This window comes from Carlito syrichta, unplaced genomic scaffold (genome assembly GCF_000164805.1).
Source record: "Carlito syrichta isolate Samal-C Ts95f unplaced genomic scaffold, Tarsius_syrichta-2.0.1 Scaffold312739, whole genome shotgun sequence".
Classification (NCBI taxonomy): Eukaryota; Metazoa; Chordata; class Mammalia; order Primates; family Tarsiidae; genus Carlito; species Carlito syrichta.
In genome coordinates this window covers 1,310,766-1,323,101 of record NW_007256835.1, presented here as the reverse complement: position 1 = coordinate 1,323,101, position 12,336 = coordinate 1,310,766, and the positions used below count along the sequence as shown (strand labels likewise).

At 40.9% G+C, this 12,336-nt stretch overlaps 1 protein-coding gene across 1 annotated transcript in view; it reads left to right on the top strand.

Annotated features, from left to right (window-relative positions):
• TANGO6 (transport and golgi organization 6 homolog) overlaps positions 1-12,336 on the top strand; it is a 237,730-nt gene that overhangs the window by 32,313 nt on the left and 193,081 nt on the right. Inside the window, exon 5 of the mRNA XM_008070045.2 lies at positions 5,384-5,520. Coding sequence (XP_008068236.2) covers positions 5,384-5,520 — 137 coding nt within the window. The remainder of the gene's footprint in view (positions 1-5,383; positions 5,521-12,336) is intronic.

Below are 12,336 nucleotides of genomic sequence, written 5' to 3'. Positions count from 1 at the left end.
AGCAGAAGCAGGAAGATCAGTTAAGAAGCCGTCATCTGAGAGATCATAGTGGCTTGGATCAGTGAGGTACCCATCAAAATAGAGAGGAATGAATGGACTTGAGGGGTATCTATGTGGGGAGAGCTGCCAGAACTTAATGAAGGACTGGATATGTGAGAAAGGAAGAAGAGAGAGAGAAGAAACAATCTTGACTTTGCATTTCTGGTATGGTAATTATACCATGGTCTTATCAGATAAAAGCAAGGTCAGTGTGGTTGGCTGACTTTGGCAGATTTGGTCTAGAGTGACTGTTCTGCTGTTCAGAGCTAAGTTCTGTTTGCAGTGGTTTCTAGGCCCAGTGAAATGAGAAATGATTAGTTACCTATGAGAAGTTGTCATTTACAAATAGGTGTTTGTATCTTCCTTTTCCAAAGAAGGGTCAGACATCACCTAAGGGCATGCAGACTGAAAAAGTGTTGTAAAAAAATTGAAAGCTTATTTTTCCTATGGGTTTTTTCCTCCTACTTGGGCATGCATACATTTGTTGTTATCTATTCATATCTTGTTTCTTCTTCAAAATGGTTTGAGGCAATTTGTATTTACCCACTTGTTTATCATGGCTGGTGCTCTTCTTTTCTTCGTGTAGATCTGAATAAATTTCAAATCAAATTTCCTTCTGCCTGAATATTCCTTAACATGTTTTATAGTGAGGTCTATCGGCAGCTAATTCTTTTAGCTTTTGTTTGTCTGAAGAAAAAGTCTTTACTTCGCCTTCCTTTTAAAAATTTATTTTTTAGAGTCTCACTGTGTTTGCCAGGCTGGCGTGTAGTGGTGTGGTCAGAGCTCACTACAACCTTGAATACCTGGCCTCAAGGTGATCCTTCCACTTCAGTCTCCTGAATAGCTTGGACTACAGGTGTACATCACCACACTGGCTAATTTTTAAGTTTTGTTTTTTGTTTTTTTTTAAGAGATGAGGTCTCGCTATTTTTCCCAGGCTGGTTTCTAACTCCTGGCCTCAAGTGATTCTCCTGCTTCAGCCTCCCGAGTAGTTAGGATTACAAGCATCAGTCACCATGCACAGCACTCATCTTCCTTTTTGAAAGATACCTGTAGGCTGGACACGCTGGCTCATGCCTATAATCTCAGCACTTTGAGTGGCCGAGGTGAGAGGATTGCCTGAACCCGTGGATGCAAGACTAGCCTGGGCAACTTGTCAAGACCTCATCTCTACAATAAATCAAAAAATTAGCCGGGCATGGTGGCACATGCCTGTAGTTCCTACTTGGAAGGCTGAGGGGGAAAGACTGCCTGAACCCAGCAGGTCAAGCCTGCAGTGACCGGGAGTGTGCCACTGCTCTCCAGCCTGGATGACAGAGTGAGACTCCAACTCAAAAAATAAAAATAAAAAGATACTTGTGATGGATATAGAATTATATGTTGACCAGTTTTTTTCCCCAGTGTTTTAAAAATGTCATTCCATTTTCTTCTGGTTGACATGATTTCCAATGGGAAGTCTGCTGTCATTCTCATTTTTTTTGCTCTGTAAATGATATTCCTTTTTTTTCTGATTGCTTTGAAGATTTTTCTCTTATTTCTGGTTTTTTAGAAATTTAATTATAAAATAACTTGGTGTGATATTCTTCATGTTTCTTCTGCTTAAGATTTTTTGAGCTTCTTGGACTGTGGGTTTATAGTGTTAATCATATTTGGGAATTTCTCAGACATTATCTTCAATTTTTCTTTCAGATAGGGTCTCACTTGGTCACTCAGGCTAAAGTGCAGTGGCATGATCATAGCTCACTGCAACTTCAAACCTTAAGAGATCCTCCTACCTCAGCCTTCTGAATATCTGGGACTACAAGTGTGCACCACCACAATTGGCTAATTTTTAATTTTTTTTGTAGAGATAGCATTTCACTATGTTCCCAGGCTGGTCTTGAACTATGTGTTTTTCAGTCTTTTTCATTTTAGATAATTTTTTTTGCTACAAGCATATGTTTACTGATCTTTTTTTCCTGCTATGTCTAGTCTGCTGTTAATCCCATCTAGAAAATTTTTCATTTCAGACATTTTATTTTTCATTACTAGAGGTTTAATTTGGGTCTTTCTTTTCTCTTTCATTCTTCTCCTTATTATGAGCCTTCTTTTCTTTACCTTTTTGAAAATACATGGTCGGCACTGTGACTCATGTCTATAATCCCAGTACTTTGGGAGGCTGAAGTGAGAGGATTACCTGAACCTGGGGGTTCAAGACCAACCTGGGAAACTTGGTGAGACCTCATCTCTACAATAAATCAAAAAATTAGCTGGGCATGATGGCACATGCCTGTAGTTCCAGCTACTTGGAAGGCTGAGGCAGAAGGATTGCTTGAGCCCAGCAAGTCGAGGCTGCGGTGACTGTGACTGTGTCACTACACTCCAGCCTGGGCGACAGAGTGAGAGACTCCAACTCAAACACACACACACACACACACAAACAAAAACAAGAAAATACATAATAAATTTTAATAGTCATTGAACCTCCTTGTCTCCTAATTCTGTCATCTCTGTTATTTTGGGTCTGTTCTATTGATTCTTTCTCCTGATTATAAGTTTTTCTTGCTTCTTTGCATGCCTGGCAATTTTATTTTTATATATTATTCACATACCATAAAATTTACTCTTTTAAAGAGTACAGGTCAGTGGTGTTTAGCACATTTGCAAGTTTTATAGTCATCACCAATATCTAATTCTAGAACATTTGTATCACCTGCTCCCCCCCAAAAAACTCTCATAACCATTAGTAATCATCACTTCACATTCTTCCCTTCTCTAAGTCTCTGGTAAGTACTACTCTATTCCCTGTCTCTGTATTGACATTTCATACAATATATGGTCTTTTGTGTCTGACTTCTTTTACTTAGCATATTTTTGGAGTTTATTCATATTGTACCACAAATTAGTCCTTTTTTCCTTTTTATGACTGAACAATATTACTTTGTATGGATATGCCTAGTAATTTTTTACTGGATGCTAGACATTTTTATTTTACATTGTTGGGTGCTAGATTTTGTTGTACTCCTTAGTTGGGCTTTGTCCTGGAATACAGTTAAGTTACTTGGAATCACTTTGATTCTTTTGAATCAGCTTTTCAGTTTTGTTAGTGTGGTTCTAGAACAACTACTAAGGCAATGTACACTTTAGAGGATTCCACTTGATACCTTGTGTATGTTAGAGGTTCTTACCCTGCTAGCCAGTAGGAGCACAACTATTCCTAGCCCTTTTCAACTATGGGAATTGTTTCACTTGCTCCTTTCTAGTGGTTCATGCCCTAGACTTTGGTATTTTTCATATACAGTTTATATTCTAACAAAGACTTGGAAGATCTTTGACACTCTCTCTTTTTTTTTTTAAGTTGGAGTCTTGCTCTGTTGCCAAGGCTGGAGTGCAGTGGCATGCTTACAGCCACCTCAGCCTCAACCTGCCGGATTCAGGCAATCTTTCCACTTCAGCCTTCCAAGTAGCTGGAACTACAGGCACATGCAGCATGCCTGACTGATTTTTTGATTTATTGTAGAGATGAGGTCTCGTCAAGTTGCCCAGGCTGGTCTTAAATCTGTGGGCTCAGGCAGTCCTCTCACCTCAGCCTCCCAAAGAACTGGAATTATAGGCGTGAGCCACTGCACCTGGCCTGGCACTCTCTTTCTAAGTAACTTCCTCCTCTCTGATGTTTTGCTCTGAAAATTCTAGCTGCCTTGACCCTCCTGAATTCTGAACTATGTTTCTTCAACTCAACAAGATGCCAAACTTCATTTGGGCTATTCTTGCTGTTCTGTGGCCTGAAAACTCTCTCCAGAAAGAAATTATTGGGCTCAGCTTGTTTGCGTCTCTTCTCTCAGGGATCAGTGTTTTGGGCTACCTCTTGTCCAATGTCTGAAAACCATTGTTTATATATTTTGCCCAGTTTTATTATTACTTGATTGAGTCTGGGTCTTACTCTCACCTAGGTTAGAGTGCAGAGGCACAATCATGACTCACTGCAGCCTCAGCCTTCTGGGCTCAGATGTTTCTACCTCATCCTCCCAAGTAGTTTGGGCTACAGGCATATTCTACCTTGTCTAGCTACTTTTTAAATTAAAAAAAAATTTTTTTTTTTTTAGTTAGCGTTTCACTCTGTTGTACAGGTTGGAGTGCAGTGGCACACTCATGGCCATTGCAGCCTCTACCTGCTGGGCTCCAGTGATCCTTCTGCCTCAGCCTTCCAAGTAGCTGGAACTACAGGTGCGCGCTACCATGCCCGGCTAATTTTTGATTTATTGTAGAGATGAGGTCTCACCAAGTTGCCCAGGCGGGTCTCGAACCAGCGGGCTTAGGCAATCCACTCACCTCAGCCTTCCAAAGCCCTGGGATTATAGGCTGAGCTACCGAGCTCGGCTTAAATTTTTTTGTAGAGATGAGCTTTCACAATGTTGCCAGACTGGTCTCAAACTCCTGGGCTCAAGCAGTCCTTCTCCTTTGGCCTTTCAAGGTGCTGGGATTATAGGTATGAGCCATCATGCCTGGCCTATAATTGTTTAAGATGGTGAGGTAAATCTGATTCCTGTCACTTCATAGCTGTGATTTAAGACATTTTATTAATTATTATTATTATTTTTTTTTGAGTTGCAGTCTTACTGTGTTACGCAGGCTGGAATGCAGTGGCACGCTTACAGCCACCATAGCCTCAACCAACTGGGCTCAGGTGATCCTTCTGCCTCAGCTTTCCAAGTAGCTGGAACTACAGGCACACGTCAACATGCCCGACTAAGTTTTTGATTTATTGTAGAGATGAGGTTTCACCGAGTTGCCCAGGCTGGTCTCAAACCTGTGGGCTCAGGCAATCCTCTCATCTCGGCCTTCCAAAATGCTGGGATTATAGGTGTGAGCACCATGCCTAGACGATTTAAGGCATTTTAAGTGAAATGATGCATATAAGAAGACAGAATAATAATAGTAATAAACACTGAAAAGTTAGTATTCAAGTCCTGTGCATAACGTCATTGCAGTGATTAAGTGTTAGTTTTGCTCTGAACTTTTTTTTTTCTTTTTTAGATGAGAAAATATAGTTTATTTAGAAAGTGCATCTGAGAGATAAAGAGGAGCTTCACCTCCCCAAGGTAGAGGAGGAAGCCAAAGCCAGGAAACATGACCTGGCAATAACTCAAAGAGCACATGGCCACACCATAGCTTAGCAAGGCAATTGTTCTCTGAACTTTCTAGAAACCAGCATCCAAAGGAAAGTATAGAGGGATAGATAGTAAAAATAAACTATTTCCAGTAGAGAGGAGAAACACTTTTTACCCTAAATTTTAAGGAAATTTGTACATAAGACCTTTTATGGGAAATTGCTATAAGTTTCTGACATCTTTCTCCGTTGTATCAGCAGGGGCAGCTGGTGGGAGTAACGCTGAGGTGATGGCTGCTGACTGGAAGAAGTGTGACCTGATTGCAAAGATTTTGGCCTCTTGTCCCCAGCAGTCTCTTTCACCAGAGAGTTACTACAGGGACATCTGCCCACAGGTAAATCATTTTGTTTTTTTTGATGATTTAAGAATTATCAGCAGGTCTTGGTGGCTCAGCCTGTAATCCCGTGCCTTGGGAGGCTGAGGTGAGTGGAATGCCTGAGCCCGCGGGTTCGAGACCTGCCTGGGCAACTTGGTGAGACCTCATCTCTACAATAAATCAAAAAATTAGCCAGGTGTGGTAGCACTCACCTGTAGTTCCAGCTACTTGGAAGGCTGAGGTGGAAGGATCCCCGGAGCCCCAGCAGATTGAGGCTGCGGTGACTGGGAGTGGCTACTGCACTCCAGTCTGGGCGACAGAGTGAGACTCCAACTAAAAAAAAAAAAGAATTATCTAAGGCCTGTAATCCCAGCACTTTGGGAGACTGAGGAGAGATGATTTCCTGATCCCAGGGGTTTGAGACCCAGCCTGGGCAACTTGGTGAGACTCATCTCTACAATAAATAAAAAAATTAGTGTGGGGGTGTGCGCCTGTAGTTCCCAGCTACTTGGAAGGCTGAGGCAGGAGGATTGCCTGAGCCCAGCAAGTCGAGGCTGTGTTGGTTGTGAGCATGCTACGCACTCCAGTCTGAGTGACATAGTGAAACTTGATCAAAAAAATGAAGAATGATCTAGCTGGGCATGATGGTTCACTCCTAGTATCCCAGCACTTTGGGAGGCAGAGGTGAAAGGATTGAACCCAGGGGTTCGAGACTGGCCTGGGAAACTTGGTGAGACCTCGTCGCTACAATAAATCAAAAATTAGCTGGGCATAGTGGGGTGTGCCTATAGTTCCAGCTACTTGGAAGGCTGAAGGCTGAGGCTGGAGGATCGCCTGAGCCCAGCAGGTTAAGGCTGTGGTGGCCATGAGCGTGCCACTGCACTCCAGCGTGGGTGACAGACAGAGTGAGACTCCAATTCAAAAAAAGAAAAAAAAAAGCTGGGCTCGGTGGCTCAGCCTGTAATCCCGCGCCTTTGGGAGGCTGAGGTGAGTGGATTGCCTGAGCCCGCGGGTTCGAGACCCGCCTGGGCAACTTGGGGAGACCTCATCTCTACAATAAATAATAAAAAAAAAAATAGCCGGGCATGGTAGCGCGCGCCTGTAGTTCCAGCTACTTGGAAGGCTGAGGTGGAAGGATCATCGGAGCCCAGCATGTCAAGGCTGCGGTGGCCGGGAGCGGCCACTGCGCTCCAGTCTGGACGACAGAGTGAGACTCCAACTCAAAAAAAAAAAAAAAAATGGAAAAAAAAAGAATTATCTGCTTATTTACAGAAAGAGGACTCTTAATGTACCTCAAATATTGAGACAAAAGCAGTATAACATTAAAAATGTATTGTTTAATGAGGAATCTCCTTTTTTTCTTTTTCTTTTTTTATTATGATTTCTTTTGAGTTGGAGTCTTACTCTTGTCACCCAGGCTGGAGTGCAGTGGCACACCCAACCTCAACCTGCTGGACCTAGGTGATCCTTCCACCTCAGTCTTCTGAGTAGCTGGAACTGCAGATGCACGCCACCATGTCCAGTTAGTTTTTGTGATTTATTGTAGAGACGATATCTCACCAGGTTGCCCAGTCTGGTCTCACATCCCCGGGCTTAGGCAGTCTTCTTACCTTGGCCTCCCAAAGTGCTAGGATTACAGGCTGAGCCACCGTTCCCGGCCTTTTTTTTTCTTTTTTAAATTTTAGATTCAAGGGGTACATGTGCAGGTGTGTTGCATGGGCATATTGCGTGATGGAGAAGTTTGGGCTTCTGCTGAGCCCGTCACCCAGATGGTGAGCATGGTACCTAATAGGAGGTTTGTTTTTTTGCCCTTATCTCCTCTTCCTCTCTACTCCTTTAGGAGTTCTCGGTGTCTGTTGTTCCTATCCTTATGCCTGTGTGTACCCAGTGTTTAGCTCCCACTTAAAAATGAGAACATTGTGGTATTCAGTTTTCTGTTCCTGTGTAAATTAAGTTAGAATGATGGCCTCTAGCTGCATCCATGTGGCTGCAAAGGACATGATTTCCTTCTTTTTTATGGCTGCATATATTCCCTGGTGTATATGTATCACATTTTCTTTATCCAATCTACTATTGATGGACATCTAGGTTGGTTCTATGTTTTTGCTATTGTGAGTAGTGATGTGTAAACATGTGAGTGCAGGTGTCTTTTTGGAGACAATTTATGCTCCTTTGGGTATATAACCCAGCAGTGGTATTGCTGTGTAGAATGGTAAATCTGTTTTTAGTTCTTTGAGAAATCTCCAATCTGCTTTCTACAGCAGCTGAACTAGCTCACATTTCACTAATAGTGTATGAGTGTTCCCTTTTCTCCACAACCTCACCAACGTTTGTTGGTTTTTTTGAATTGTTAATAATTCAATATTAATAATAATATTGTCAATTGTTAATAATAATAATAGCTATTCCTAGCTGGGTGCAGTGGCTCACGCCTGTAATCCCAACACTTTGGGAGGTGGAGGAGAGAGGATTGCCTGAGCCCAGGGGTTTGAGACCAGCCCAGACAACTTGGCGAGACCTTGTCTCTATTAAATCAAAAAATTAGCTGGGCATGGTGATTCATGCCTGTAGTTCCAGCTACTTGGAAGGCTGAGGCAGAAGGATCACCTGAGTCTAGCAGGTCAAGGATGCGGTGGCCATGAGCATGGCACTGTACTCCAGCCCAGGCAACAGAGTGAAACTCTGACTCAAAAAAAAAAATAGCTATTTTTTTAAAATTAGAAAATATAGTTTATTTAGAAAGTAAATTAGAGAGAGAGAAAGAGGAGATTCACCTCTCCACGGTAGAGGAGGGTGCCAGGAAACATGGCCTGGCCATAGCTCAAAGAGCACATGGTCACACCATAGTTTAGTAAGGCAATGGTGGTGGCAGTGGCCTACCAATGGTGGTTGAATAATAGCTTTTCTGACTAGTGTGAGATAGTATCTCACTGTGGTTTTGATTTGCATTTCTCTGATGCATACTGAAGTTGAGCATTTTCTTATACATTTGTTGGTCACTTGTATGTCATCTTTTGCGAAGTACCTGTTTAGGTCTTTTGTTCACTTTTTAATGGGGTTATTTATTTTTTTTTCCCTGTCAATTCATGTAAGTTCCTTGTAGATTCTAGCTATTAGGCCTTCGTCAGATGCATAGTTTGCAAATATTTTCTCCTATTCTGTAGATTATCTGTTTAATCTGTTGATAGCTTCTTTTGCTGTGTAGGAGCTCTTTAGTTTAATTAAGCCTCACATCAATTTTGGTTTTTGCTGCATTTGCTTTTGAGGAGTTGTTCATGAATTCATTGCTAGGCTGATGCTAGAAGAGTATTTCCTAGGCATTTTTCTAGGATTTTTATAGTTTGAGGTCTGACATTAAAGTAATTAACTCATCTTGAGCTAATTTTTGTATATGGTGAGAAGAAGAGGTCCAGCTTCATTCTTCTGCATAATGGTTAGCCATTTTCCCCAGTACCATTTATTGAATAGGGTGTCCTTTCCCTAGTGTTTATTTTTGTTGACTTTGTCAAAGATCAGTTGGTTGTAGGTCAGCGGTTTTATTTCTAGGTTTTCTATTCTATGCCATTGGTCTATGTATGTATTTTTGTACCAGTATCATCCTGTTTTAGTTACCGTAGCCTTGTAGTAAAGCTTGAAGTGTGGCAATGTGATACCTCCAGCTTTCTTCTCTTTGCTTAGGATTGCTTTGGCTGGCTATTCAGGCTTTCTTTTGCTTCCACATGAATTTTAATTTTATTTTTTCTAAATCTGTGAAAAATGATGCTGGTAGTTTGATAGAGATTGTGTTGAATCTGTAAATTGCTTTGGGTATTATAGACATTTCAATGATATTGACTCTTCCAATCCATGAGCATGGAATGTTTTTCCATTTGTATCATCTTTGATTTCTTTCAGCAGTATTTTGTAGCTCTTATTGTAGAGATCATTTACCTCTTTGGTTAGATGTATTCCGAGGTATTTTATTTTATTTTATTTTTGTGGTCATTGTAAATGGGATTGTGTTCTTGATTTGATTCTCAGCTTGAATGTTGTTGATGTATAGAAATACTACTGAATTTTGAGCATTGATTTTTGTATGCTGAGACTTTATTTGAAGTCGTTTATCAGTGCTAGGATTCTTTTGGTGGCATCTTTAGGATTTTTTAGATACAGAATTATATCATCTGTGAAGAGAAATACTTTAATTTCCTTTTTCCAATTTGGATACATTTTATTTCTTTCTCTTGCTTAATTGTTCTGGCTAGGACTTCCAATACTATGCTAAATAAAAGTGGTTGAGGAGCCTTCTTAATAAGTGAATAAAAACTTGAGGACGAAACTGACCTAATCATTCTGTTTAGGAATGCCTCAAATGACTAGCCCAGCTCCCTCTCAGAGCTAGAACATGAAACTGAAATTCCATCTTGTTTATTATCTTTTTTATGTGTTTTACATTAATTTTTAAAAGTACGTATTAAATAAACTAGATAAATTAACATGGTACACAATTAAAAACCACAAAAGTGTAAACTGAAAAGTAAGCCTCCCTTCCAATTCTGTTCTCTAGTCCTTTAGAGATAGGTGCTGTTTCCAATTTCTTGTTTATTTTCCAGAGGTATTCTATGTATTGTGCATATGCCATTATATGTATATATGTGAACGTATGTATGTGTGTGCAAATGCTAACTTTCATCGAAATGATAAAATCCTGCATGCACATCATTTTGTTTTTTCACTTTATAATGTACCTTGGAGATCATTGCATATGGAGTCATTTCATATAGAGTTACCTCATTCATTTTCATGGGTACATAATGTTTCGTCATATTAACTATACCATAATTTGTTTAACTAGCCTGCTATTGATGAACATTTGAGTTGTTTCCATTCTTTAGTTATTACAAATCACACTACAGCTAGAGTTAATATCCATAAATCTTTTTCAATGAAAAATTCCTAGAATTGAAATTACTGGTTCAAAAGTTATGTGCGTTTAAGTTTTTGATCGATATGGTTTATGTACCTGTTTTCTCACACCTTTGTCTGTATAGTATGTTACAAAATTGTTTGATTTTTCTAATCTGATAGATGAAAAATGTGGAAAGTGTTTTCTTAATCAATACTCCCTGTGAATTTAAATGTAGGACGTATCTTTTGGAGTGTGGTCCAAAGAACATTATTCAGTTGTTATACTGACCTTTAGGGTTCTCAGAGAAAGGCATGTATTGGGAACAAAGTGTCACATCAGAGATCTTGTATTAAAAATGCTAGCTTTGGCAACACAGCAAGACCCCATCTCTACAAAAAATAAAAAAAAAAATTAGTCAGATGTGGTAGCTCACACCTGAAGCCCCAACTACTTGGGAGGCTAAGGCTGGAGGATTGCTTGAGCCCAGGAGATTGAGGCTGCAGTAAGCTATAGGAATAAAATAGACATTGCCAGAGACTCAGCAAGCCTGAAATCTGTGACTTGATTTTATCATTTTAAGTACAGAAATTATAGCTACTAGTTTTAGATAATATTTACTCATAAGTGTGAATGATACATTGCTTTATTTTACTTTGTTTTGCTTTGTAGAGACAGGGTCTCAGTCTGTTTCCCATGTTGCTGGAGTACAGTGACATGATCACGGCTCACTGCAGCCTTGACCTTCTGTGCTCAAGGTCCTTTTGCTTCAGGCTCCTGAGTAGCTGGCCACCTGCCCAGCTTATTTTTTTGATTTGTATAGAGACAAGGTCTCGCTATGTAGCCCGGGCTGGTCTCGAACTCATGACCTCAAGCAATCTTCCCTCTTTGGCTTCTCAAAATGTTGGGATTACAGGCGTGAGCCTCTGTATCAGGCCCGGGTCACTTTTAAATTAGCAATCAGAAATGAACTTTTCCATTAGTTTCTTTTTTCTTTCTTTCTTTTTTTTTGAGTTGGAGTACCACTCTGTCGCCTAGACTGTAGTGCAGTGTCACATTTATGGCCACTGCAGCCTTGACCTGCTGGGCTCAGGTGATCCTTCTGCCTCAGCCTTCCAAATAGCTGGAACTATAGGTGTGTGCTACCACACCCAGCTAGTTTTTTTTTTTAATTGTAGAGACGAGGTCTTGCCAAGTTGCTCAGGTTGGTCTCGAACCCCTGGGCTCAGGTAACCCTCTTGACTTGGCCTCCCAAAGTGCTAGGATTACAGGCTTGAACCACCACGCCCAGCCTCCATTGGTTTCTTTCTTTTTTTTCTTTTTTTTTTTTTTCTTTTTGAGTTGTAGTCTCATTCTGTTGCCCAGGCTGGAGTGCAGTGGCATACTCACAGTCATTGCAGCCTTGACCTGCTGGGCTCAGGCAATCCTTCCACCTCAGCCTACCAAGTAGCTGGAACCACAGGCATGCACCACTACACTGGGCTACTCTTTGCTTTATTGTAGCGAGGAGGTCTCACTATGTTGTCCAGGCTGATCTCAAACCTGTGGGCTCAGGCTATCCTCTTGCCTTGACCTCCCAGGATTACAGGCTTGAGCCATTGCACCTGGCCATTCATTGGTTTCTAATACTAGGGTAATCCACTCACACACACTGAGGTGAATGTTTCTTTCTGGAAATAAAATAGACTTTTGTTCGGGATATTTCAGACACAGCAGACTCCTCAGATCCTTAATATATTTATATGCCTTTAGCCAGTAATTTCATTTGGCAGTGCTATTTATAATAGCAAAATTTTGGAAAAAAATAGAACACCTGGAAACTAGGGAGTAATTTAACAAATTTCTGAGCCGAGCTCGGTGGATCAACCTGTAATACCGGCTTTGGGAGGCGAGATGAGTGGATTGCCTGAGCCCGTGGGTTCGAGACCCGCCTGGGCAACTTGGCGAGA